The sequence below is a fragment of the Bos indicus genome, chromosome 22 (genome assembly GCF_029378745.1).
Source record: "Bos indicus isolate NIAB-ARS_2022 breed Sahiwal x Tharparkar chromosome 22, NIAB-ARS_B.indTharparkar_mat_pri_1.0, whole genome shotgun sequence".
Lineage (NCBI taxonomy): Eukaryota > Metazoa > Chordata > Mammalia > Artiodactyla > Bovidae > Bos > Bos indicus.
The window spans coordinates 605,743-632,851 of NC_091781.1; the positions used below are offsets into that span (position 1 = coordinate 605,743).

The 27,109-nt window shown below is 44.7% G+C and overlaps 1 protein-coding gene across 1 annotated transcript in view; it reads left to right on the forward strand.

The window, feature by feature from the left end:
* Positions 1 to 20,393, forward strand: part of VOPP1 (VOPP1 WW domain binding protein) — a 175,207-nt gene extending 154,814 nt beyond the window's left edge. Inside the window, exon 5 of the mRNA XM_019984914.2 lies at positions 17,924 to 20,393. Within this exon, the coding sequence (XP_019840473.1) occupies positions 17,924 to 18,114 (191 nt within the window). The 3' untranslated portion in view covers positions 18,115 to 20,393. The remainder of the gene's footprint in view (positions 1 to 17,923) is intronic.
* Positions 20,394 to 27,109: the final 6,716 nt, after the last annotated feature.

The following is a 27,109-nucleotide window of genomic DNA, read 5'->3' on the forward strand; positions in this document are numbered from 1 at the left end:
GAAAAAAGATTGAGAAAGTTGAACAGAGCCTCAGACCTGTGGGGCCTCATCAAGCAAATCAACATAGGCATCATGGGAGTCTCAGAAGGAGAAAAGAGAAAAAAGGAACGGAATATTTAAAGAAATAATGGCTGAAAATGTCAAAAATTTGATGGAAAGCATGCATATAAGCATCCACTCCAAGTAAGAGGAACTCAGAGATCCACACCAAGACACATAATCAAACTTTGAAAAGCCAGGCACAAAGAGAAATCATGAAAGTAGCAAGGAGAAGAAAATCACAAATAAGGGATCTTCAATATAATTATAAGCAGATTTCTCATTAGAAATCATGGAGGCCAGAAGGAAGTGGGACAATATATTCAAATAAAAGAATAAAAACTGTCCATCAATAATCTGATATCTGGCAACACTGTCCTTCAGGTTGAGGGAGGAATTAAATCATTCCCAGATAAATCAAAGCAAGGGAGTTCATAACCATTAGACCTGCCCTGCAAGAAATGCTCAAGGGAGACCTGCAGGTGAAATGGAAATACAATAAATAGTTATTCAAAGCTGTGTGGGTAAAGGAAGATCTCAATAAGAGTAAGTACTTAGGAAATTATAAAGCCAATATTAATGTACCAGTGATTTGTACTTTACTTTTTGTTTTCTACTTGACTTAAGATACTGTTATATATAAAGAAGAAAAGTTATTAGTATAAATCTAGTATTACTATAATGTTGCTTTTTAACTCCCAAATCTTTTCTACATAATATAAGAAACTAATATATTTAAAAGAATTATTAGTTTATGTTTTGGAGATCAGACAACATATGAAGATGTAATTTTGTGACATCAGCCACTGAATGGGGTGGGGACAGAACTTTAAAGGAGTAGTTTTTGTAAGTAATTGATGCTGAGCTGGTATAAATTCAAATTACAGCGAACCCTCTATGCCCACAGTTTCTGTGTCAATGGATTCAACCAACTGTAGATCAAAAATATTTCCAGAAGATTCCAAAATGCAAAACTTGGATTAGACACATGATGACAACTATTTACAGAGTATTTACATGATGTTAGGTATGATAATTGAGAAGGAAATGGCAACCCACTCCAGTGTTCTTGCCTGGAGAATCCCAGGGACGGGGGAGCCTGGTGGGCTGCCGTCTAATGGGGTCGCACAGAGTCGGACACGACTGAAGCGACTTAGCAGCAGGTATGATAAGTAATCTAGAGAAGATTTAAACGGGAGGATGTGCATAAGTTATATGCAAATACTACATCATTTTCCGTAAAGGACTTTGAGCATCCACAGATGTTCATATCTTCAGGGGCTCCTGGAGCTGATGGATGACTGAAAAGTGACAACAGTAGGATGTTTAATGTAATCTCCTTGGTTAACCACAAATAATTAGCTATAGAATACACAAAAAGAAATGAGAAAGGAATTAAACTTTGCTTTCAAAAGACCCACTAAGCATAAAACATTGCACTTCAAAAAAGCCACTATACACAAAAAAGTAAAAATGCAGAAAATGAGGGCCAAAAAAACCTGTAAAGCATGTAGAAAACAAATAGCACAATGACAGAAGTAAATCCTTCCTTGTCAGTAAATACTTCAAATGTAAATGGATTAAACTGTCCATCAAAACACTGAGATTGCAGAATGGATAAACAAGATCCAGATACGTATCTTTCTCAACTTATGATGGGGTCCCGATAAGCCCATCTTAAATTGAAAATAGTGTACGTCGGAAATGCATTTAACCTACTGAATATCTTAGCTTTAGGCTAGTTATCTTAAGTGTGCTCAGAACAGGTACACTAGCCTAAGCTGGCCAAAATCATCTAGCACAACGCCTATTTAATAATAAAGTATGAGTATCTCATGTATTTTATTGACTGCTATATTGAAAAACATTGATTGTCTGGGTACAGAATGGTTGTGAGTGAACCAGTTCTTTATCCTTGTGATCACAGTGCTAACTGGGAGTTATGGTTTGCTGCCACTACCCAGAATCATGATAGATCTTATCACATACCACTAGCCCAGAAAAAGATTGAAATTCAAAGTATGGTTTCTGCTGAATTTGTATCACTTTCACTCCATCGTAGATTTCAGACCCCAAAGCACAAAGAGGTTGAAAATGAAAGGAAGGAAAAAATATTCCTTATCTTTAAATGGTAATCAAAAGAGCGGACTGTCTATATTTTTTTTCTTAAAGAAAAAAAAAAAAAGATAAGGCCTAAACTACTAAAATCATACTGAGAGTAGAAACATTCCAACAATTCTACAGAAATAAAAAGGATTATGTGAAAACAATTATAGAGCAAAAAAATATGGGTAAACTAGATAGGACAGCTTTCTAGAAACAAAATCTACGAAGACTAAATCATGAAGAAATAAAAAATTTGAGTAGTCCTGTAACTAGTAAGGAGATTGAATCAGTCATCAGAAAATTCCAAACAAAGTACAGCCTTGGACCTAATGGCTTCAATAGTAAATTTTACCGAACATTTGAAGAAAAAGTAATATCAATCCTCCCCACCCCCCACCCCAAATCAAAAAGGTAGGAACATTTCCTGACTCATTCTGTGAGGCCAGCATTATTCAGATCCCAAAGCCAGACAAAGACACTACCAGAAAAAAGAAATTATAGGCCCTTGTCCTTGATCAACGTTGATGCAAAAATCCTAAACGAAATAGTAGCAAACAGAGGTCAGCATTTTAAAGGATTATACACCAATTTGGATTTTTCCTGGAATTTAAGGATGGTTCAACAGGCTTCCCTGGTGGCTCAGCTTGTAAAGAATCCACCTACAATGCAGGAGACCTGGGTTTGATCCCTGGGTTGGGAAGATCCCCTGGAGAAGGGAAAGGCTACCCACTCCAGTATTCTGGCCTGGAGAATTCCATGGTCTGTATAGCCCATGGGGTCGCAAAGAGTCAGACACAACTGAGCGACTTTCACTTCACTTCACAGCATATAAAAATTAAAGTAATACATCATGTCAGCATAATGAAGGAAAATAATGATTATTCAATTGATGCAGAAAAAGCACTTGACAAAATGCAACACACTTTCATCATCAAAACACTCAGCAAACTAGGAACAGAAAGAAAGTACCTCATAAAGTCCAGACAGAGGTTCATGACATTGTACAGGAGGCAGTGATTGAAATCCCCAAGAAAAAGAAATGCAAAATGGTTGTCTGAGGAGGCCTTACAAATAGCTGAGAAAAGAAGAGAAGCAAAAGGCAAAGGAGAAAAGGAAAGATATACCCATCTGAATGCAGAGTTCCAAAGAATAGCAAGGAGAGATAAAAAAAAATCTTCCTAAGTGAACAATGCAAAGAAAGAGAGAAAAACAACAGAATGGGAAAGACTAGAAGTTTCTTCAAGAAAATTAGAGATACCAAGGGAACATTTCATGCAAAGATGGGCTCAATAAAGGACAGAAATGATATGGACCTAAGAGAAGCAGAAGAGATTAAGAAGAGGTGGCAAGAATACACAGAAGAACTGTACAAAAAAGATCTTCATGACCCAGATAATCACAATGTTGTGATCACTCACCTAGAGCCAGACATCTTGGAATGTGAAGTCAAGTGGGCCTTAGGAAGCATTACTATGAACACAGCTGGTGGAGGTAATGGAATTCCAGCTGAGCTATTTTAAATCCTAAAAGATGATGCTGTGAAAGTGCTACACTCAATAAGCCAGCAAATTTGGGAAACTCAGCAGTGGCCACAGGACCAGTTTTCATTCCAATCCCAAAGAAAGCAATGCCAAAGAATGTTCAAAGTATCACACAATTGCACTCATTTTACATGCAATCAAAGTAATGCTCAAAATTCTCCAAGGCAGACTTCAACAGTACATGAACTAACAACTTCCAGATGTTCAAGCTGGATTTAGAAAAGGCAGAGGAACCAGAAATCAAATTGCCAACATCCACTGGATCATAGAAAAAGCAAGAGAATTCCAGGTAAACATCTACTTCCATTTCATTGACTACACTAGAGCTTTTGTGTGGATCACAACAAACTGTGGAAAATTCTTAAAGAGATGGGAATACCAGACCACCTTACCTGCCTCCTGAGAAATCTGTATGCAAGTCAAGAAGCAACAGTTAGAACTGGACATGGAACAACGGACTGGTTCCAAATTGGGAAAGGAGTATATTAAGGCTGTATATTATCACCCTGCTTATTTAACTTATATGCAGAATACATTATGCAAAATGCCAGGCTGGTTGAAGCACAAGCTAGAATTAAGATTCCCAGGAGAAATATCAATAAGCTCATATATGCAGGTGACACCACCCTTATGGCAGAAATAGAAGAAGAACTAAAGAGCCTCTTGGTGAAAGTGAAAGAGGAGAGTGAAAAAGCTGGCTTAAAACTCAAGGGAGGTGGGAGGGGGGGTTCATGATGGGGAACACGTGTATGCCCGTGGCAGATTCATGTTGATGTGTGGCAGAACCAATACAATATTGTAAAGTGAAAAAAAAAAAAAAAGAAAGAAAAATTCAACGTTCAAAAAACAAAGATCATGGCATCCGGTTCCATTACTTCATGGCAAATAAATGGGGAAACAATGGAAATAGTGACAGACTTTATTTTCTTAGGCTCCAAAATCACTGCAGATGGTGACTGCAGCCATGAAATTAAAAGATGCTAGCTCCTTGGAAGAAAAGCTATGACAAACCTAGACAGTGTATTCAAAAGCAGAGACATCACTTTGCCAACAAAGGTCCATCTAGTCAGAGCTATGGTTTTTCCAGTAGTCATATATGGATGTGAGAGTTGTACCATAAAGAAAGTGGAGCACTGAAGAATTGATACTTTTGAACTGTGGTGTGGGAGAAGATCTTGAGTGTCCCTTGGGCTGCAAGGAGATCAAACCAGTCAATCCTAAAGGAAATCAATCCTTAATATTTATTAGAAGGACTGATGCTGAAGCTGAAGCTCCAAAATTTTGGCCACCTGATGCAAAGAGCTGACTCAATGGAGAAGATCCTGATGCTGGGAAATACTGAAGGCCGGAGGAGAAAGGGATGACAGAGGACGAGATGGTTGGATGGCATCACCGACTCAATGATTTTGAGCAAGCTCTGGGAGATGGTGAAGGACAGGGAAGCCTGGCGTCCATGGGGTCACAAAGAGTCCTGCTAGTGCAGGAGATGCTGATTTGATCCCTGGGTCAGGTAGATCCCCTGTTAGAGGAAATGGCAACCCACTCTAGTATCCTTTTCTGGAAAAATCCCATGGACAGAGGAGCCTGGCTGCCTACAGTCCATGTAATTGCAAAGAGTCGGACACAACTAAGTGCACACACACACATACACACACAACAGAATACAGTTCAGCCATATAAAAGAATTAAATCCTGCCATTTGTGACAATATAGGAAGACCCTGAAGACAGTATGGTATTTGAAATAACTTAGATGAAGAAAGACAAATGCTATATGATTTCACTCCTGTAAAGTCTAATGAAACAAATGAGCAAACAATAAAAAAAAGCAAAATTTTAGATACAGAGAGCAGATTAATGGTTACCAGAGGGGAAGTAGTGTGGACAAATTGGGTGAAGGGGTGAACAGTGTGGTGATGGATGGAGACTAGACTTGAGGTCAGCGCTTTGTAGGACAGTAAGTCCGCTACATATAAACCTTCCAGTTGCGAACTTTCAAAGATGAGAATGTTCATTCTCACGTCCAGTCACATAAGTTATTTCATATGTCTGGTGTGCATTGTCGTGTCCGTCCATCCTCCACAAGTGGTTGTGCTTTTGCGTAGTTTGCAGTGCTGCATATAGTACAATAGTACAGTACATTCATTTCAAGCCCAGGTTGTCTGGAAGCAACTGGCTTAGTTCTTCAGAAGTAACTGAAGAACCAAAAGGATTCATGACATGGGAAATGGGAAGGGGTTTTCTTTATTTGAAGAGGTAGTTTTTGAGGCATGGGACCCAGATGTAATATGGAACATGAAGCTTGTAGCAACCATTCAGAACTCAATCCAGTGCTACCATGTCATCTATGATGAGAAAAAAGAGGCACTGGACCATTTTTCCAAAAGGGTAGGAAGGGTAGGTAGAATTAAATCCAGCAAAGAACCAGACCAATGCCCTCGGCGTCAAGCATGGGTGAGAGTGCAGCTCGCCCTCCGTCTCTTATTGCTGATGACCCTTCAGTGCTGCCATCTCACACCTCCTCTCCCTACTCCAGTCAGCTCTTCTTGCCTGTTCACTCGATGCCAGACCCCGTATGCCAGGTGTTGTACTGTACTATTGTACTTCTGAAGGTGTGGTTCAATTTAAATGTTTTCTTTATTTTTGTGTTTGTTTCTTATGTATTTTTATGTGAAAAGTAGTAATATTTTAAACTTATTGCAGTACAGTACTATACATCTGATTGTGTTAGTTGGGTACCTGAGCTTGTTGGATTTACAAACAGATTTCATGTTCCATAATTTACTGTTGGAATGGAACTCCTTTGTATGTAGGGGTCTTACTGTATAGAAAACATGGAGCTGTGAACGTGCTGTTTTGTGTGAACCTAAAATGTCCATCGACTAATCTCAGTTTTAAGTCATTAGTTTATAACCAATAAACATTCTCTCTAGGTTTTTCTTAATTTTTAAAAAGATCACTGAGTAACTCAGTAGATGCTAGAAAAATGGTAATAAAATTCAATATACATTTCTTATCAAAACTCAAAGTACTGATGTAAAGTGTAATATATCTAGCAAAATAAGGCTTTTTCTTAATATAACGAAGCCTTAGACTATGTGTTTGGGGTCATTGGAGGTGAGGACCAAGTTCTCAGTGGTACACCTAAGCCTAGTGTTACCAGCTGTGACTTTTGAATGGAAATGTTTAGTAGTTGTCTATTAAGCTCACTTTGTACCATCGACCTGCTGCCAACAACATACTTAGTTTAACAGTACAAGTATTCCTATTAAAATTAGGATACTTACTAACAAAGTTTAACACTGTTCTAGAAATTCTTGGTCAAAGCATTAACACGAAAACATTTATTCATCAGGAAGGAGAAACACAACTGTCTCTCTTTGTAAACAATGTATCAGTATATATACCTAAAAAAGTCCTGAAGGATGAACTGAAAAATATTTTTAGTAGCTGAGACAATTTTGGGAAATGAATGGATACAACATAAAAAGAAATTAAAAACCAGAAGGCTTAGAAAAGGAAGGGAGCAAGTTATGAAGTGGGGAGACTTGTCTGTTGATGAAGAGAATGTTCTCTGCAAGAATTAGTTCAAGTGTTTTGGCTGCAAGTAACACACGCCCTAATCAGCCAGGTTAAAATCATTTATAAGAGTTACCTCTTGTGACAAAAAAATCACAAAGACAGGGGCTCCTGGTTTACCTCCATGCTTAGCGGCATGCAGAAGCTCAGGTCCCCCACCCCCACTGGCCATCTTTTGGCTCTGCTATATCCATGTGTCCTGGGCTGCAGGACGGACCCCTCAAGGGTTAAGACCCAGAAGTGTCCAGTGGAAAAAGATTCCCAGGCAAGTTACTGATATATAACATTTTTGGCTGTCGGGAGCCGCGTTAGGCTTTACTGACAAAATGGAGGCACGGCCCCAACCCCCTCTCCTCATCTCACAGGCACGGCCCCGGGATGAAGGTGTTAGGCCTTGTGATTCTGACTTGTTCTTTCCTTTCTTTGGTTGAGTTGACTGGAAGGAATGTTAAGGTGCTTATTGTTCTTGAGAGAAACATGAGAAAGCACAAAGCCTTTTTCAGTTGTGCCTAGAAAATAATCTGTTCAAAGATCTTTACAAAGAATGTTCCAGGATGAGCATGTAGGCCATGGGAAGGATTATTATCTGAGACCTGTTTGTGAGGGGAATGTTTATGGCAAAAGAAGTTTGCTGAGTTTAGGGTTTAGGATTAATTAAGAATAGCTAGAAGCCTTTTTAGGAGACAATGATCTTAAGATGCTAGGGGGAAACAGGATTTAGAAAGATAGGAAATAAACTGAGGAATGTAGCATGAGTTACAATGTAATCACAAGTTAAGTACAGTAAATCTGGGTGGGGGAAACTAAAAACGTCAAACCTCTGACCTAATGCTTTTGTCAAAGTATAAAAGAGAACCTGAAACTTGAAATAAACATGTAGTCCCGGAGAGGCTACATCAAGATGTAGTCCCGTACTATGAGTCAGAGGCTACATATCATCGCCGACACTGTCCATCTCTTCAGGTTGAATCCCTGGCTGCTGGAGCTGGACTCTGGCATTTGGCCATCAACCAAAAATCTATAAATTGGAGAAAAGTAATATATATCTCATAGTATCCAGGTGGTACTAATGGTAAAGAACTCTCCTGCCAGGGTAGGAGATGTAAGAGACATGGGTTCGATCTCTGGGTCGGGAAGTTCCCCTGGAAGAGGGCATGGCAACCCACTCCAGTATTCTTGCCTGGGGAATCCCATGGTTAGAGGAGCCTGGAGGACTACAGTCCACAGGGTCGCAAAGAGTTGGACAGGACTGAAGCGACTGAGCATGCATGTATGCCTGTCACTCTGATACTGCACGTGCATGCATGCTTCGTTGCTCAGTTGTGTCCGACTCTTAGCATGCATGCATGTATAGTATCACTATGACAGGCATACATGCATGCTTAGTTGCTTCAGTGATGTCCAACTCTTTGCAACCCTGTGGACTGTAGTCCTCCAGGCTCCTCTAACCATGGGATTCCCCAGGCAAGAATACTGGAGTGGGTTGCCATGCCCTCCTCCAGGGGATCTTGCTGACCCAGGGATCTAACTGTGGGTCTCTTACATTGCAGGCAGATTCTTTACCATCTGAGCCATCAGGGAAGCAAGTATTACTGTAGAGCTTAAGTATGGGTTTTATTCATTTCTTCACTGTGGTACTATGTCAACCAGGACATGTGAATGCTTTCCCCAAAGCCCAGCCCTTACTTATCTTGGAGTTTCATTTTCTCTCATTTTTTAATCTCTGTTTCAGTTTGAAAGTTATTCTCTTTGATAGAGAATAAGATTTGAGGTATTTTTATATTATTTTCTATTAAAAAAATTTTTTTCTTGGACTATAGTTGATTTACAATGTTGTGTTAGGTTCAGCTGTACAACAAATTGAATCCGTTATGCGTGTATCCACTCTTTTTAAGATTCTGTTCCCATATAGGCCATTACAGATTATTAAGTAGAATTCCCTGTGCTATAGAGGATGTCCTTATTAGTTATCTGTCTTATGTATAGCACCCCAATCTCCCTATTTATCCCTCCCTGTCCCTTACTCCCTAGTAACCATGTTTGTTTTCTCCATCTGTAACTCTATTTCTCTTTTGTAAATAATTTTATTTGTATTCTTTTTCTAGATGGTATTTGTCTTTGACTTACTTAGTAGGACAATCTCTGGGTCCATCTGTGTTGCAAATGGCATTATTCTGTTCTTTTTTATGGCTGAAGAGTCAGATATGACTGAGCAACTGAACTGAACTGAATATTCCGTTGTATATATGTAATGCATCTTCTTTATCCTTTCCTCTGTTGATGGGCATTTAGGTTACTTCCATGTCCTGGCTATTGTAAATAATGCTGCCATAAACATTGGGGTGCATGTATCTTTTTGAATAATGGTTTTCTTTGGGTATATGCCCAGGAGTGGGATTGCTGATTGATACAGTAGTTCTGTTTTTAGCTTTTTAAGGGAGTTCCATTCTGCTGTCCATACTGGATGTACCAATTTACATTCCCGCCAACAGTGCAGGAGGGCTCCCTTTGTTCCATACACTCTCCAGCATTTATTGTTTTAGATTTTTTAATGATGTCCATCCTGACTGATGTGAAGTGATACCTAATTATAGTTTTGGTTTGCACTTCTCTAATAATTAGAGATGTTAGCCATCTGTATGTCTTCTTTGGAGAAATGTCTATTTAGATCTTCTGCTATTTTTTGACTGGGCTTTTTATATTGAGCTGCATTGTATATTTTAGAGATTAATCCCTCATCCATTGCTTTATTTGCAAGTATTTCCTCACATTCTGAGGGTTGTCTTTTCATTTTCTATATGGTTTCCTTTGCTGTACAAAAGCTTTTAAGTTAAGTTAGGTCACATTGCTTTATTTTTGTTTTTATTTTCATTACTGTAGGAGGTGGGTCAAAAAAGATCTTGCTGAGATTTATGTCAAAGAGTGTTCTTCCTGTTTTCCATTAAGAGTTTTATAGTGCCTGGCCTTAACGTTTAGGTCCTTAAACCATTTTGAGTTTGTTTTTGTGTACGGCATTTGGTAGTGTTCTATTTTTCATTCTTTTACATGTAACTGTCCAGTTTTCCAGTACCACTTATCAAGGAAACTGTCTTTTCTCCATTGTATATTCTTGCCTTCTTTGTCACAGATCACAGGTGCCCATAGGTGCCTGGGTTTATCCCTGGGCTTCCTATCCTGCTCCATTGATGAATTATGATTTTAAAATGCTTTGAACTCCAGAGTCATGTGCCATGGAATCATGTGTATGTTTGGGGGACATTTTTGAAATGATCTCTCTCATCTGTGGCACATACCTGTTCTTGCCTGGCCTTTTTTCTGTGGTTTTCACATATACAACGTCTTCGTCACTCCACCTCCCTAAATGAGTCAAAACTGAGTGTGTCTCCTCTCTGTGTCTCTTCTCTGCGAGATCCTGGATATTCTGCCACATCAGTATGTTGTCAGGAGTTCTGCTTTAGCCAAATCAGCAAGCATAGGGAGCGTCTGGGACACACACATCCTCCATGCCAGCCGATGCCCCCTCTAGCCCAGGAGCCTCATGCCACCCCAGGAGAGTGCAGCCTCCACTCCTGCTGTCTGTGCCCTCAACCAGTCTTTCTAGCATTTTCATCCTTGTATTTGTTCACTTGAGGGTTTATGTTCTTGACAAGTACAGAATTTATCCACCTCCCATTTGTTGTTTCTTTACTATTCTAAGTACCTCTCCATCTCCATGCTCAGATGTTTTAACCCCACCCTTCAGGTTCCCATGTGATGAGACTGCTAACATAACTGTCCAGTTAAGTCAGACACACTTGTCATCGTTTCTCATTACCCTCCAGTGTGAGTGACGGTGCTGCACGAATGTTCCAGACATGCCCTCAGCACATCTCTGGTACAAAAACCACAGCCCTAGCCTGCCCCCACCCCCGTCGCTTGTGATGGGGAGGTGGAGTCGTCCCTTCGAATGCTTCTATCCTCAGGGGCAGCAGGTAGGCTTGATGCAGGCCTGCTGGGCATCAGAAGCAGGCATGTCTCACGAAGCTGCCACACGTGTTCAGCGTGGTGTAGCAGAGGCGAAGTTCAGGCACCATCCCTCCCTCCTTCCATCGCTTATCTGTCTCATGGATGGGATGTCTGTCGCAATGCCAGATGCTGGCTTGGGTTCTAAGAGTCCCCAGGTGAGTTAAATCCTCTCCTTGTATGCAGAAGTTCAAACTATTCTACTACACGGTGGTGCCCAATATGTGGATTCTTTTCTGAGTGCCAAGAGGACAGGGGTCCTAGTCCAGTCAGGATTGTGGTGATAGTCAGTGAGCTGTGATTCTGATCTGAGGCTTGAAAGATAAATGGGAATTAGTCAGATGAGAGGCTGAGGGGGTGGGGATGGTGGTGTGAACATGGCCCAAGACTTTGCAGGAGGAATGATCTGCATGTTTTAACACTAGGAGCTGCTTTCTGATGAGGGTCTGGAAGAGGTGAGCAGGATACAAGCAGTTGGTTGTTATTGGCAGGACAGTGGGAAATGAGACTGAAATAAGTAAGGACCTGAGGATGGAGGGCCTTTCACCCCTAGTACAGGAACTCAGCTCACAGCCCTGTGAGTGAATTGGTGGCTGTGGTGACATAGGATGTTCAAGTCATGGGTGGGAAGATGAGCTGCGTGTCTGCTGGAGTGTGTTTGAGAAACCTGTCTAAACCTTGAGAAGCAGCCTGGCTGGAGGAGGTGGATGTAGGAATTTGGGATCTGAGCTCTGATTAAACTGTGTGAGGCAGGTAGTGTATGGAGGAGAGAACACTAGAGCCCACTCTGAGCTGAGCTGGTTGTACAGACACAGGGAACAGATGGAGTCACTTAGGAGAGCTGCAGAGACCTGGTGGCCCTGGGCTTGCAAGCCACTTGATCTTTCTCAGGTGGTCATCACCCCTCCTTTCTTTATGGCGAGCCGGATTCTTCTGCATCCCAAGAAAAGGTTGGCCTGGCTCATCTCCTCCTCCGTTAGTGGCCAGTGAGCTTGGTGGAGTGGCAGCAGGGTCACTGTGAGGAAAGCGTGGCAGCATCAGTGGAATGGTTCCCCTCAGGTGGAGCTGCTATAATTGACTAGTATTTGCTGAATCTGGGGTTCCCTCTCAGATCTCACCCAGACTGTCAGGGAGGAAAGAGGATGGCAGTAAGGAGTAAAATGACTTCTGCTCTGTCGAGAAGCACAGTGTGGTTGGGATAGAGTGCAGCCCAGCGCAGCCTGGCTGGTGACAGCCCTGAACTAAGCCCTCAGTCCTGGGATGCTGCTCAGAATGCAGGTCTAGCGTATCCCCAGCCTTCCGTAGTCTGCTGTCCCTCTGCAGCTGGAGGGAGGCCCATTTCATCACCCTGTTGTGAGAACGTGTCACCGTGGAAAGAGCTTGGGCTTCACAGGACAGTACTCGGTTCAATTCTGGTGCCTCCACATAGTAGCTGTGTGACCTTGGCAGGTTATGTCTTGCTGAGCTTCAGTGTCTTCAAGAATATGGATGCAATAGCAATACCCTTGCTGTGCCCACACCACGCCCTTCCCACGTGATAGAGGTACGATGCAGATTGGCATTAACACTTGAGAAGACAGCTGGGCAACTGAGTGGCTGCAGTTGTTTTACTCACATCTCCTGATCCTTTCCTCTCTGTCTCCTGGAGAAATAGTCTTCCTCTGACTCTGCTTCTTCACAGATTCTCTATTTTCTTTCTCTAATTAAACCATCTACCATAAGGCTTCAGAATGTAAGGGCTAGTTCTCTTCCCCCACATTCCACCCCCTGTAAGATAGAGGGATGGTCCTGGTGTCCCGTTGGCTCCTGACCGTCACTTTTATGTCCTTACAGTCCCAAGAATCCCAAACCACACACTGAATCCCAAACAAACTGGTTCTTCCATTCTCCAACACCATTTTGCTACCATCTGTGACCATCTCTTCTTTGAGGACTTGGGAATCTGTCTGCTCAAATCACCAACCCCCATGGCCTGCAGTGCACGGGCTGCCTGTGTGAGCACCTGGGCCTCCTTCACGCAGGGGGCTGTGGGTCCCTGTGCTGCCACTCTGAGCTACTGCCTGTGCTCCTCTGCCCATTCGACGGAAAATACTAGGTGCCCTCCTGTGTGCCAGGCTCTTTGCTAGACAGTGGGGTTCAAATTTTGAACCAGGCATATAAGGTCCCTAACCTTCATTGAGCTTATATTCTCCCTAGAAATTCTCTTGGAGAAGGCAATGGCACCCCACTCCAGTACTCTTGCCTGGAAAATCCATGGATGGAGGAGCCTGGTAGACTGCGGTCCATGGGGTCGCTAAGAGTCAGACACAACTGAGCAACTTCACTTTCACTTTTTACTTTCATGCATTGGAGAAGGAGATGACGGCCCACTCCAGTGTTCTTGCCTGGAGAATCCCAGGGACAACGGAGCCTGGCGGGCTGCCATCTGTGGGGTCGCACAGAGTCAGACACAACTGAAATGACTTAGCAGCAGCAGCAGAAATCCTCTCTTTACTATATTTCTGTCCCTAACTGTATAAACATGTTCAAGCACTTCCTGTCCTTAAAAATACTTCTGTCTTAAGAATATGCAATGGGGAAAAGACAGTCTCTTCCATAAGTGGTGCTGGAAAAACTAGAAAGCTACATGTAAAAGAATGCAATTAGAATATGTTCTCATGCCATATGTAAAAATAAACTCAAAATGGATTAAAGACCTAAATGTAAACCCCCAAATCATACAACTCCTAGAAGAGAACATGAAGCAGGGCAGTCTTTGACATAAATCACAGCAAAACATTTTTTTGAATCTGTCTCCTAAGGCAAAGGAAATAGAAGCAAAAATAAACAAATGGGACAACATCAAACTAAAATGCTTTTAACAGTGAAGGAAACCATCATCAAAACAAAAAGACAGTCTTCTGAATGGGAGAGAATAGTTGGAAATCATATATCTGATAAGGGGTTAATATCCAAAATATATAAAGAGCTTATACAACTCAAACAAGTAACCAAACAACCTGACTTTAAAATGGGCAGAGGATCTGAATAGACATTTTTCTAATTGCCAGTCCAGGTTCGATGCAGGATACCGGATGCTTGGGGCTGGTGCACTGAGACGACCCAGAGGGAGGGTACAGGGAGGGCAGTAGGAGGGGGGTTCGGGATGGAGAACACATATATACCCATGGCAGATTCATGTTGATGTATGGCAAAACCAATACAATATTGTAAAGTAATTAACCTCCAATTAAAATAAATAAATTTATATTAAAAAAGATAAAGATAATTACGTGAAAAAAAAAAAGAAGATACGCAGATGGCCAGGAGGCACATGAAAAGATGCTCTACATCAGCAGTCACCAGGGAAATGCAAATCAAAGCCACCCTGAGGTATCATCTCACACCTGTCAGAATGGCTAAGTTGCAAGTATGTGGAGAAAAGGGAACCTTGTTCCCTATTGGTGGGAGTATAAGTTGGTGTAGCCACTATGGAGAACAGCATGGAGGTTCCTCAAGAAACTAAAACTAGAGCTTCCACATGACCTTGCAGTTCTTCTCCTGGGTAAACATCCAAAGAAAATGAAAACACCAACTTGAAGAGTACGTGCACCCCAATATTCTGTGTACAGTAGCCAAAATATGGAATTGACCTAAGTGTCCATCAACAAATGAATGGCTAAGAAGACCTGGTGTGTGTGTGTATACCCACACAATATGGGCTATTACTCATAGAAAAATAAAATTCTTTTTTTTATTACTCATAAAAAAAAGAATGAAATGTTGCCATTTGTAACAACATGGATAGACCTGGAGAATATTATGCTTAGTGAAGTAAGTCAGAGAAAGACAAATACTGTGTGTTACCACTTGTATGTGGAATCCAAAACATAAAACGAATGAATATAACAAAACAGAAGCAGACTCACAGACTTAGATAACAAACTAAGTGCTTACCAGTGGGGAGAGGGACAGAGGGAGGGGATTAAGAGGAACAAACTGTCTAAAAAAATTAACAATAAGGATATATTGTACAGCACAGTGAAATATAGCCATTATTTTGTAATAACATTAAATGGAGTATAATTTGTAAAAATCTTGAATCACTATGTTGTACACTTGAAACCTAACATAACCTTTAAATCAACTACGCGTGCAAGCCTCCCTGGTAGCTCAGACCATAAAGAATCCGCCTGCAATGCAGGAGACCGTGGTTTGATCCTGGGTTGGGAAGATCCCCTGGAGGAGGGCATGGCAACCTTCTCCAGTGTCCTTGCCTGGAGAATCCCATGGACAGAGGAGCATGGCGGGCTACAGTCCATGGGGTCACAAAGAGTCAGACACGACTGAGCGACTAAGTACAGCATATGCATGCATGCTAAGTTGCTTCAGTCGTGTCTGACTCTTTGCGACCTTTTAGACCGTAGCCTGCCAGACTCTCCTGTCCATGGGATTCTCCAGGCAAGAATACTGGAGTGGGTTGCCGTGACTTCCTCCAGGGAATCTCCCCAACCCAGGGATCAAACCTGCATCTCTTAAGTCTACTGCATTAGCAGGCAGATTCTTTACCACTAGCACCATGTGGGAAGCCCTAAATCAACTATACCTTAATTTAAAAGTGTTTTTAAAGAATAAAAGAAACACACCTTCCCTTATCCTGCACCCCTTTAGCCAACACCCATCCCCTCTCTGGTCTTTGCCCCTTACCCTGGAGCAGCTCTCTGCCCCAGCAGCTGGGCCTCTGTGCCAGCCTCAGTGCTGAGACTACTGGCAAGAAGTATGAGGGTCCTCTTCGGGGAGCGCGTGTAGTACTGCTCGTCCTGCCCTCTCCTCCTCCTCCTGGTGACAAAGCTCCTGCCTCACCGTTCCACTTTCTGCCCAGCCTCCTCTTCTTCTCCTCGTCCACCTGAACCGCCTGTGTCTCTCCTGTCCGGAGTCTTGGTCCTCTCCTCAGTCGCCCTCTGGCCCCCTCCACACGCTCTTCCTTGGGTGGTTTTGGCCACGGCCATGTCTCTGCTACCACTTCCATACCAAAGGCTCCCAGAGCTGCTCGGACTCCTGCAGACCCTGCCCTTCTGTCCCCTCTCTTGCCAGGTGGCCCCTCCTCAACACTGGAAGCGGGGTCTTTCGTAGGCAGGCCTCTCCTCCCCCTGGTCTTCACACTCAGCTGGTCCCCGGTCCTTGGATACGCCTCCTGAATCCCTCGGTCTCTCCTCATTTCTTGTCTCATAGTCAAAGGTTTTTTTGTGTCTTTCCTAGACTATTACATTAGCCTCTCTTTTTTATCTTTAACTTTTTCTTTGTATAAAATATACAGAGATTCAAAGATAAATAAACTATCTTTGCCCTTGAGAAGTGGACGGTCCTGGCTAGTCATGGGCTTGTGAACAAACACATCTCCTGGCAACAGGAAGACGCACCACTAAAAGCCTGTTTGAGAGGAGGAGCGGATCGAGGTCCATCTGTGGCTGATGCGCTCCTCCTGACACCCCGAATGCCTCTTTGACTGTATGTTTCTGTCCTATGCTCTCCTTCAGCACATTTGTAGATTTCCAAGATATCCTGCACACATTGGTGGGCATCTTTCCAGGAATCTAACCTTTATTTGGTTAAACTGTAGCAGAGGGAGATTTGCACAAAAAAAGACCCCACATAATATACAGGCAGACACTACCTCTCTGGTGCCCGAGCATCCCCTGGGTTGAACGAGGCCTAATTCAGATGCATCTGATTCACTCGTGAACTTAGCTAAGCCCACGAAAAGCCCGGAGCCCACGATTTCTTTCTTGATTCTTTATTTAGTCAGTTTCCTATCACATTATCAACATGATCAGAAAATGCAGATCCAAGAAATAGGCTCAACACAGCAGCTCGGGTATTTCTACTGTTAAACGAGAGTTGGGGCTAGATATTCCCTCTTGTCACCATCTGTGTGCTCTTGCCCTCTGTGTCCTGCACCCTGGGCTGCAGCCGGGCTCAGCCTGCATGTACAGCCTCTCCCTGAGACAAGGGAGCGGCATCTTTCTGCAGCACCCAGGGCAGGGGAGAGCCCACAGACCTGTCAACGCACCCCACTGACTTCAGGCCCCTAGGTTGTCTCCCTGTCTGGGAATTTGGTTCACCTGGATGACAGGTGCTCTGCCCTGAGTAAATGTTACCCAGCAGGTGTGAGCACAGCTCATACTTCAGCACACTGTTCTCAAAAACTTTGTGGAGGGGCCTGTGGTGCTTCTAGCCAAGAGCTGGGAACCCCCGGTCCTCTTCTCAGTTCTCTCTTAAGTTGGCTTACCTTTCGGCATCCTGGCTTTCCAGGCTCTCAGGGCTGCTGGGCCGTCTGTGTTGATAATTTTCTGGTGCATGTCCCCAAGTGTTGGCAAAGCTCCTCTGGTTGTCCCTCGGTTGTGGGTTGGCCTCCACCGCACCTGACCCTGCTATCATCCCTCCAACACTCGGGCACCCTCGTGGACTGAGGTGCTTTCTGGCCGTCTGCCCTGTGAAGGAGCCGCTTCAGGAGGCTGGGCCAGCATCTCACCTTTGCTCATTCCCTGCACCCTGGTGCCCTCCTGTGTCTGGGCTTGTTGGCCTGCGATACACGTCCGCTAAGTGCATGACCGAGGCAGTGGTCTTCACCGGGGCACCCGGCCGGGCTGTGCTCTCATCTGCTTGTTTGTCTTTCAGGAGCCCAGCCGCTGGGGCTGCCATATTACACCGACCCCGGAGGATCAGGGATGAATCCTGCTGGGAACCCCGTGGCGATGGCTTTCCAGGTCCAGCCCAACTCATCCCAGGGAAGCACGGCCTACCCACCACCCCCTTCCTACTGCAACACGCCCCCACCCCCATATGAGCAGGTGGTGAAGACCAAGTAGCCGGGGGAGCTGCCAGCACCTGCCTGTGTGACGTGGCCGGGAGGCAGGGCGAGGCTGTCGCTTGCTCTCCCTGCTCCATCACTGCTCACTTCCAGGAAAGGTCTTATGAGCCACTGAGGGCAAGTTCCTTTTTGATATCTTCAAAGCACAGCTTCCTCTCGAGTTTTCCTTGGAGGACCAATATTTCAATTCACCCTATGTCTCCTCTGTTGCTTCTGTTTCCAACGTAATCTGTGCTCTGGCTGAGTTGACAGTCCTGAGGGTTGCCCCCCTGAGCTGGCTGCCCAGGCCCATGGGGGGAGACCCCGGCGGAAGGCCAGGCAATACGGGTGAGTGCCTGGGGACGTGAGTGGGGCACGTAGCCCAGGCACCCTGCACACGGCAGGCTGCCGGCTAAAACCAGGCCCCGCAGAGCCAGCAGTTTCCTCTTCCAAAAATGATGACGGGGTGCAGCCTCTGAGCCCCTTCTTCCCCTTCCCTTCCTGAAGACCAGAGCGCTGCCCTTGGTACCGCCAGGGCTGGGAGAGCACTGGTGTGCTGTACCTCAGGGAGATGGGGCTCTAGAATCAGGCCAAGTTGATGTCTGTAGTTCCCCGAAAATCACTAAGGGAAGGTATTTAAATTCATGGGAAATTGCCTCCTGCCTCAAACTGGACATTGCATTCCATGAGCTCTTGGTCTGACCTGGGAGGAAAATGGAGCTGTTTTCAGTGCATCTGGGGAAGGTGGTGTGGAGTCGTGCCCTGAGGTCAGACTCAGAGTCCTTCCTGGGTGTCAGTAGTTCTCTGGCCTGTGATCACAGCCAGGCATCTCTGCACCCTCCCCTGAGGCAGGCCTGACAGTGTGTTGTAATGGACACCTTCAAAGCAGAGAGGTACATCCGGCTGGGAAGCCACCTCGGCCCCTGGAGAAAAGTGTCCCAGCGGAGCACAGCCAGTGGCTTGAGCCTGGGTGGGCAAGCCTTGGCCCTGCCTGACTGATCTCAGCGGGTGTATGCCAGGCTCTGCAGAGGAGAAGCTTGCCAAGAAAAAGACAGGAACACAAAACCCCGGGACTGCAAATAGATCTCTTCCAAAAGGAACGAATAGATTTTACTCACGAGTTAATCACAATTAGAATAAAGATGTGGTTGGAAATGCAAAATTGGCTCAGAAACCTCTCTGGCCCTCGAATCACAGGCAGTCCTGGATTGTTAGGGGACTGGAGTTCTGCTCCTCTACGTAGGTTACGCCCACCAGCATGTACGTAAACCCAAATTGAGACCTGATGGGTCATGTATAGGAAGGGCAAAGCGTCGTAGCGGAGACATGTATGTATAGTAATGGGGTGGGGTGGGGGTGGGGGTTGGGTGCTTATTTTTGAAATGAAGTAATTAGAGCCTTTTGAGAGGTTGTCAGTCATTGAACTTGAGCATCAGGACATCTCACTAGAGTGATACTGAGTGTTTTCATTCCCCATTCCTTGTCTCCATGTCCCTGCTCTGCTGGAGTAGGAGTGAGGAGTCAGGATGGAGAATCTGGGAGCCTCCCCAGGGACTCCATGGGACACTCTTGGAGCCAGATGAACACTGGAAATAGTCTGAACATAGATGCTGCTGCCGGTGCTTTTGACCACTGAGCGTGACCTCTGAACTCCTGTCCCCAACTTCAGTCCCTCCCCACACTCAATTCCTTGATCTGAATGAGCAACAAAGCACAACATTTGCTGTTTACAACCCAGGATAACTACACGGGTCCAGAAGTTTCTCTTCCTCCAGGCCATTCGTTTGGCATTTTCAGCTCCAGTTTCTTCCTTTACAGTTCTGATGAGGAAGCGTCCCAAGTTGGAGTTGGTGCAGCTACATAGGCGCCCAAATGTCCACGATGAAATTCTGTTTTGGGTTTGTTTTTTTTTTTTTTTAATAGCAAATGATCTTAAGAGACTAGATGATTTAGGTAGCACTCAACTATTTTATATTCATGCTTGTGTGAGATAAACTCTGTTTTCCCTTGAACATTGGTGAGAACCCACTCAGTGGTCAGTGTGTGTGGAAATTCCTTCTACAGTGATATTTCCTGCCCACTGTTCCCCCATGCTGTCGGTGGACAGTGCCCACTGCTTGGAGCCAGTCCAAGCCAACTTGTGGTGTGTGAAGTCCCATAGAGTCCATGGCTAGGAGTGAACTGGGAGTAGATCTATGCATGCTTTTCCTCTTGTAACACTTGGCTCCTTTGTCTTTTTTGTTCTTTTGATAGGGTCATGTTTCCTATGTATGCACAATAAAAATAAATTTGGGCGTGTGCTTTGACTGTTTCGCTGGGGAGTAGCAAAGAGGGTAAAGATGAAGTTTCTGAAGGACAGACAGCAGGCTCTGAGGTTAGCTGAGTGGGGGTGGAATAGGTGGGAATGCAGTCTCAGGAGAACTGGAAATAATATGCTTTCCGAGAATATAAGGAACTTTTGTTTCACCGACACATTAAAAAACTCTAGCTAAGGAAAAAATATCTGAAGTAAGTAGGACGACAGAAACCCTAATTACATAAAGTCATAGGTAGTACTGGTATTAATTATCTGCGGGGCTGCCTGTGCTCTGTATAGGTAGGGGGGGCCTTGATTTTTAAATCTGACTCTATTTGGTCAGAAACTGTATTTCTCTCACATATCTATATCTACAGCTACAGTTAGGCTGTATTTTAGATGAATTTCTAACAGATAATATTTATCAAGAAGTGTTTCATAATTTACCGTCTTAAAACAGGACAGGAAATCAGGTAGAAGACTTTCAGAGCTAATTCACACATCTCACTGGACATGCCTCGGGTCATCAACTTCCCCCCAATGAAATGGGGGCAGGGTCATTTACACATCAAAGGTCATGACTAAAGGTAGCCAACAGAGTACTCAGTCTCATCTGTCCCCACACCCAAATTTCACCGAACTCCAAAAGTCCATAATGTTAATAGTCCTCCAGGCAAAAGAAGTACAAGATCAGAAATTGAAATTTCTGAAACAGAAGATGGTGTGTGGGACTGAGGAAGAAACCCACATCTGAGAAGGTGGGAGCTGAAACTGTAAAGAGAAGTTCAGTGACTCAAAGAATCCAAAACCTCAGTTTTTTCAACTGCAAAATGGGGGTCATACTCAGTTCAGTATCAGTGGCTCAGTCATGTCCAACTCTTTGTGACCCCATGAACCGCAGCACGCCAGGCCTCCCTGTCCATCACCAACTCTCGGAGTCCACCCAAACCCATGTCCATTGAGTCGATGATGCCATCCAACCATCTCATCCTCTGTCGTCCCCTTCTCCTCCTGCCTTCAATCTTTCCCAGCTTCAGGGTCTTTTCAAATGAGTCAGCTCTTAATATCAGGTGGCCAAAGTATTGGAGTTTCAGCTTCAACATCAGTCCTTCCAGTGAACATTCAGGACTGATCTTTAGGAGGGACTGATTGGATCTCCTCACAGTCCAAGGGTCATACTACTTGTTGCTTACACCAGGCTTGTGCCAGGCACTTTATGGTCACTCAGCAAATGTTAGAAATCCTCTGTTCTTCACTCCACATTTCCCTGAGCAAGAGAAACTGAAGTGGAGAGAGAGAATGTGTTCCCAACTAGTCCTTTGCCCATCAGGAGATGAGCTCCGTGGTGTGACAGGAGCAAATTCCCTTTGAATACATCCAAGATACGAAGGTGGGAGTTGACAGGGCCCCATTCACTGCCACTGCCCCTATGTCACCTTACCATCCTGAAATGTTGGTGTGTGCTGCTCAGTCATGGGTGTAGAGCCCACCAGAACTGGGAAGGAGAAACCTCAGGCAACTTTTTTTCCCTACCATTTACATGTAGAATGAGATCTGTGAGTGCCCCAGATCCAGCCATGAATGATAAGCAGTATTTTGTCCATCATTACTGGGGTGTATCTTTTGCCATTCCTTGACCCCACCCCCACCCCAGCTGTTTATTATAATGCCCCTGCCTCACCAGCTGTGCCAAAGTGTCCGGGGAAGATCCTGCTCAAAGCCTTTCTCAAAATGGTATGATGGGAGTGGGTATGATTATCAACACAAGCCCCCTCCATTAAAGCTGGGTCCTGTTGGATCTCCCTACTAGGAGATTCGAGTTCTGACTCCAGCCATAAAGGACTGGCTTTCCTTCTGTGAGGAAAGGCTCCTGATCTTGTGATGAGCAATAGTGTACTGAGGGTAGAGGAGAGCCACCCTTTCAGCTGGAACAGGGGTGCATGGGAGCGCTGCATTTTCTTCCTCTCTGGACTTGAAACCACAAACAGCCTTGAGGTCCTGAAGCCCATAAGTCATATTTGCCACAGACCTGGTGCTCATTGTACAGGAATTGGAGGTGGATACTTGAGGGATTGAGGGCAGGAGGAGAAGGGGATGACAGAGGATGAGATGGCTGGATGGCATCACCGACTCGATGAACATGAGTCTGAGTGAACTCCGGGAGTTGGTGATGGACAGGGAGGCCTGGCGCGCTGCGATTCATGGGGTCGCAAAGAGTTGGACACGACTGAGTGACTGAACTGAACTGAACTGAACTGAACCAAATATGTACCTTTGAGAAGTGCCTGGGCAGGGACTTCCCTGCTGGTCCAGTGGTTAAGAAAAGTGCCTGGGCATAAACGATCCCTCATGTTTTTAAGGAAGAAAGAAAATTTTCATCTTGCTTTAAAGTTTACAAGGAGAAATGCTTTTAGCTGTATGTTCTAGACCAGGCGGAGAAGGCAATGGCACCCCACTCCAGTAGTCTTGCCTGGAAAATCCCATGGACGGAGGTGCCTGGTAGGCTGCAGTCCATGGGGTCGCAAAGAGTCGGACACGACTGAGCGACTTCATTTTCACTTTCACTTTCACTTTCTAGACCAGGACTGTCCATTAAAAACATATCAGCTAAGTATACTACATTTTCATTAATTATATTAAAAAGGTGAAATTTATTTTGATCTCATCCAATGTATCAAAATATTATTTCAACCTGTAATATAGAATATATTAATAAGAAATGTTACATTCTTTTTACATACTGTCTTCCAAATCCAATGTGGATTTTATATTCACCAGCACAGTGAACTTGGAACAGCTGCTTCCCAAGTGCACAGTAACTCTACAGCCAGCGGCTGCTTTATGGGACACTGTGGGGTGAGTTAGTAAGAAAATACTCCCCTCCTGTTCTGGCTGGTCACTTGCAACAAAATCCAGTGAGGTTAAAAGGCAATTAATTATAAAAAGGTTAAAGGTAACGTTCAACCTCAGGTGACAGTCTACAGCTTCTAGGGAACCAACCTATTCTCTAAAACATCTGATATTGTGGATTATGTAACAAAACTCAAGAGTGTTAAGGTTATAAGTCAAGGGCCTTGAGAAGTACCGGGGAGAGTTTTTCCTGAGCTCCTGGCATGAGGGGTGCTGCCCCCATTGCAGCTCAGCCCCAGTGGCTCTGCTAGAAAACACCCCTGGGGAGAGACTGCAGGTCTAGCAGGACCTGGAAATTGTGCCCAAGATCAGGTGTTCAGCTCTGGTAGATGGTGCTAGGACTAGCCCTGGGGTCTTCTGCCCCAAATGTCCCCCCGTTACCAGCTGTCACTCCTTTGTTCTCACCAAGTTCTCCAAGGAAACTGAAATCCTGGGTGGAGTGAGTTGCTCTCAAGCCAGGGAAGAGAGCACAGGCAGCATTATCTTTTTCATGCCCTTCGTTATCAGGAGGAACTCAGCAGTATGAGAGATGCATAAGTCGTGTTCTCTGGTCAGAGTGCTCATCCCTTCAAACCTGCTAAGCATGCCCTTGAATGAGTTTCTCCTCTCAAATGTGATCAGGATGTAGGCACAGGCGGCTAGGACTTGTCTCAGCTGAATCTAGGACCTGGCCCTAGTTTGCAGGCTCAGGAGTGGGAAGGGTGAGGGGGCTGTAGGGTGACAGAATCTACTGAGGGCAGAGTCTGGAGGGCAGGGAGCTCCTGTCTCCTCAGGTCCTGGTGGGCACGGAGGGAACCGTACATACACAGGGATGGCCGTCCCGAAGGCTCTACCCCGGAGTCGTCCAGACCACTGGGGTCACGGGACGTCCCGGTGTCCTCGGTTCTCCGTCTGGAAAGGGGTTTCGGAGGCGCCCAGTGTTGTGGTGCGGGTTGGACAGCCAGCGACTCACGCACTAGCCCCACGCTGAGCCCGGGATCCGGGGCCGCGGCTTCTGAGCCCAGATCGACCGCCCGAGTGGGGACTGGAGACCCTGGCCCCGCTCCGCCCCCTCGGACCCCACTTCTCCCAGGACCCAGCCCGGAGCCCCGCGGAAGCACCACACCCGCGTGAAGAGGCTGGAACGCCCCCCGGAGAGGCTCCAGGAGGGGATCCTGCTTAGCCCTTCTTGGCAAAGTCCCTGCTGATATTTTTTTACTCAAAACTAAACTTGATTCTTAATCTAATTGCGAAAGTAATCCAAGCTCACTGCAGAAACTGCAGACCTTACAGGAAAGCACAAGGCAAAGGAAAACTAGAAATCCTGCGACCCCAGCATCCTAGTTCTGCAGGTGCGTGTTTCCGTCGCTTTCTAGGTCCCTGGCTCTGACGACACACAGCGAGCCATCTTTTGTCACCAGCTTTTCTCTAGCACTTTTTCTGACATTCAACCCTCCGCCTGCTTCTTCTTCCCTGCAAGGATTCGGTAGCGCCCCGCCACACCGCTGCTCAGCAGTTGATTTAACCCACGCAGTCGGATCAAATTTGGGGGGTCGTTCCATTTTATTTTTCATTGTTAAACAACAAAATATTCTACAGACTCAGAATCGTGAGTGTGACTTTTGCATAAGGCGTGTGGTGGATGCCGGAGAGAGCTCAGGAGTGAACGGGGTCGAAGTGGACGGGGTCGGGCCGGCTGGGGCGCCCTGAACACCGGCCAGCCTCGATGCTCTCGCTCCGGCGCCAGCTCTGCCGCCTAGAGTTCAGGAAAGTACCCCTGGCTGGGGAAGCCTGGTCCTGTGTGACTGTGCGGCCGAGATTTCCAGCAAACCCCCAGAACGATGGCTGCCGTGAAAAATCAGGCTCTGTTGTGATGCCGCTCGGTTTGCTGGAACAACTGTGGATAATGTATACCAACTATACCCACGTGAACACACATTCCCACTTAGGACACCGGACTGAGTTCCCTGCGAATCTGCTCCATTGCACCGCCTACCAATACCTACATTTTTCTTTGTAATTTTCCTACAAACATGTTTTGCTTCACTTTTAACTTTATAATATTAATATATTTCTCCAACTTTCTTTTTTTATTTTTTATTTTTATTTTTAAACTTTACAATATTGTATTGGTTCTGCCATATGTCGAAATGAATCCGCCACAGGCATACATGTGTTCCCCATCCTGAACCCTCCTCCCTCCTCCCTCAAAGCTTTTGCTAATTTTTCCCTACTATGAACAATGCTATGCTGAGCCTGCTTGTGACCATTTTTAATGTTCATCCACTTTATTTCCTCAGAATAAAATCTTAAACTGCTGGGTCAGAGCATGTTTAGGGCTTTTGGTACATATTACCATTAGCAAGATTGTATTCACTGTCCCACCGGCCTTTGCCACACTGCCTATGATCATGGGTCCATGTGTAGCTGCCAACTTGAGGAGGAGCCGGAAGCCCCATTTTTCTTTAATTTGTATCATTTATTACACAGATCTCTCACCAACTATAAGGAACACCTTGAATGGTGTGTGATTAACAAGACCAGGCTGGCAAGACTAAGCTCCCATGGTAAAGAGAAGGTTGGGAAGAAAAATGAAATACAGCATAAATATATTTATGATATATAAACAAAGCACTGAATATATTTAGCATTAAGTATGTAGATACTTCAAATGTAGCTTTAAATATATATTACAAGTGGAGTAAGTAAAAGTTCTCTGAGCTGTCCAACCCAAACACCTGTGGCATTCTTCTCCTGAATGTCTTTCTTCAGTTTTTTATTCAGGTGGTGACACACTAGGGCAGCCTCACTCCTATTCTTTGAGGACACACACATTCTACCTCTGAAGTGTCTGAACAGCTGGCAACATCAGAGTCATCGCATTCTTCAGTGAGCATGTCATACTCACCATGGGCTCTGGAGTTTAAGCATCTCTGCTGCTTACTCAGCAGTTGAGGAAGCCTGAGCACACTGGCTTCCTCAACTGAACCTTGAGGATAGGGACACCTCCACTGTTGCTTGGTTTAATCCGACCCACATTCCCTTCCCTGTCTCTTCTACAGAAGCCCGAAGAGTCAAACATCATACTCATTTTCCCAGTCTTTTTGCAACGCAGGTACAGTCTTAGCCCATGATAAGTACTATAGAAGTCCACTCCGGGCCTCTGGGAAAGATTTCGCTTCTGCCGTAAATGAGACTGTGATTGCTGGCACCGCCACATGCAGGCTCAGCCTGCTTTTATCACTGATGTGATAACTGGAGCTGCAGCATCGACCTTGCAACCATGCTGGAAAGGCCACAATGATCAGAGAGAGATCAGCTTTCCTAGAGCTGAACCATTTCTAGGTTTCTTATTACCTGAAAAAATAAATTCCTGTTAATCAGAGATTTTCTCTAAGTAGCCTTCCTTGTGAGATGGTTGTAAGAAGCATGTGAAGTAATTTTTTAAAAACATTTATTTATTTACTTATTTATTTGGCTGTGTCTGGTCTTAGTTATGGCACTTGGGATCTTCGATCTTCGTTGCGGCATGTAGGATCTAGTTCCCTGATGAGATCAAACCTAGGTCCCTGGCATTGGAAATGCAGAGCCTTAGCCACTGAACTACCAGGGAAGTCTCTAAAGTAATTTTTTTAAAGACTAAATACAGTATCTAATACTGATAAGTAATCAACAAAAGCTATTTTCTAATTATTTTAGTAGTGTTAGTACCAGCTGATCTCAGTTATCACAGGGTGTTTTCAATTAAGGGGTTAGCAGCAAGAAGATGCTTGCTGAAGGTCATTATCTACTTCCAGCTAGTATCAGTGACCTTGGGCAAGTCTTGAGC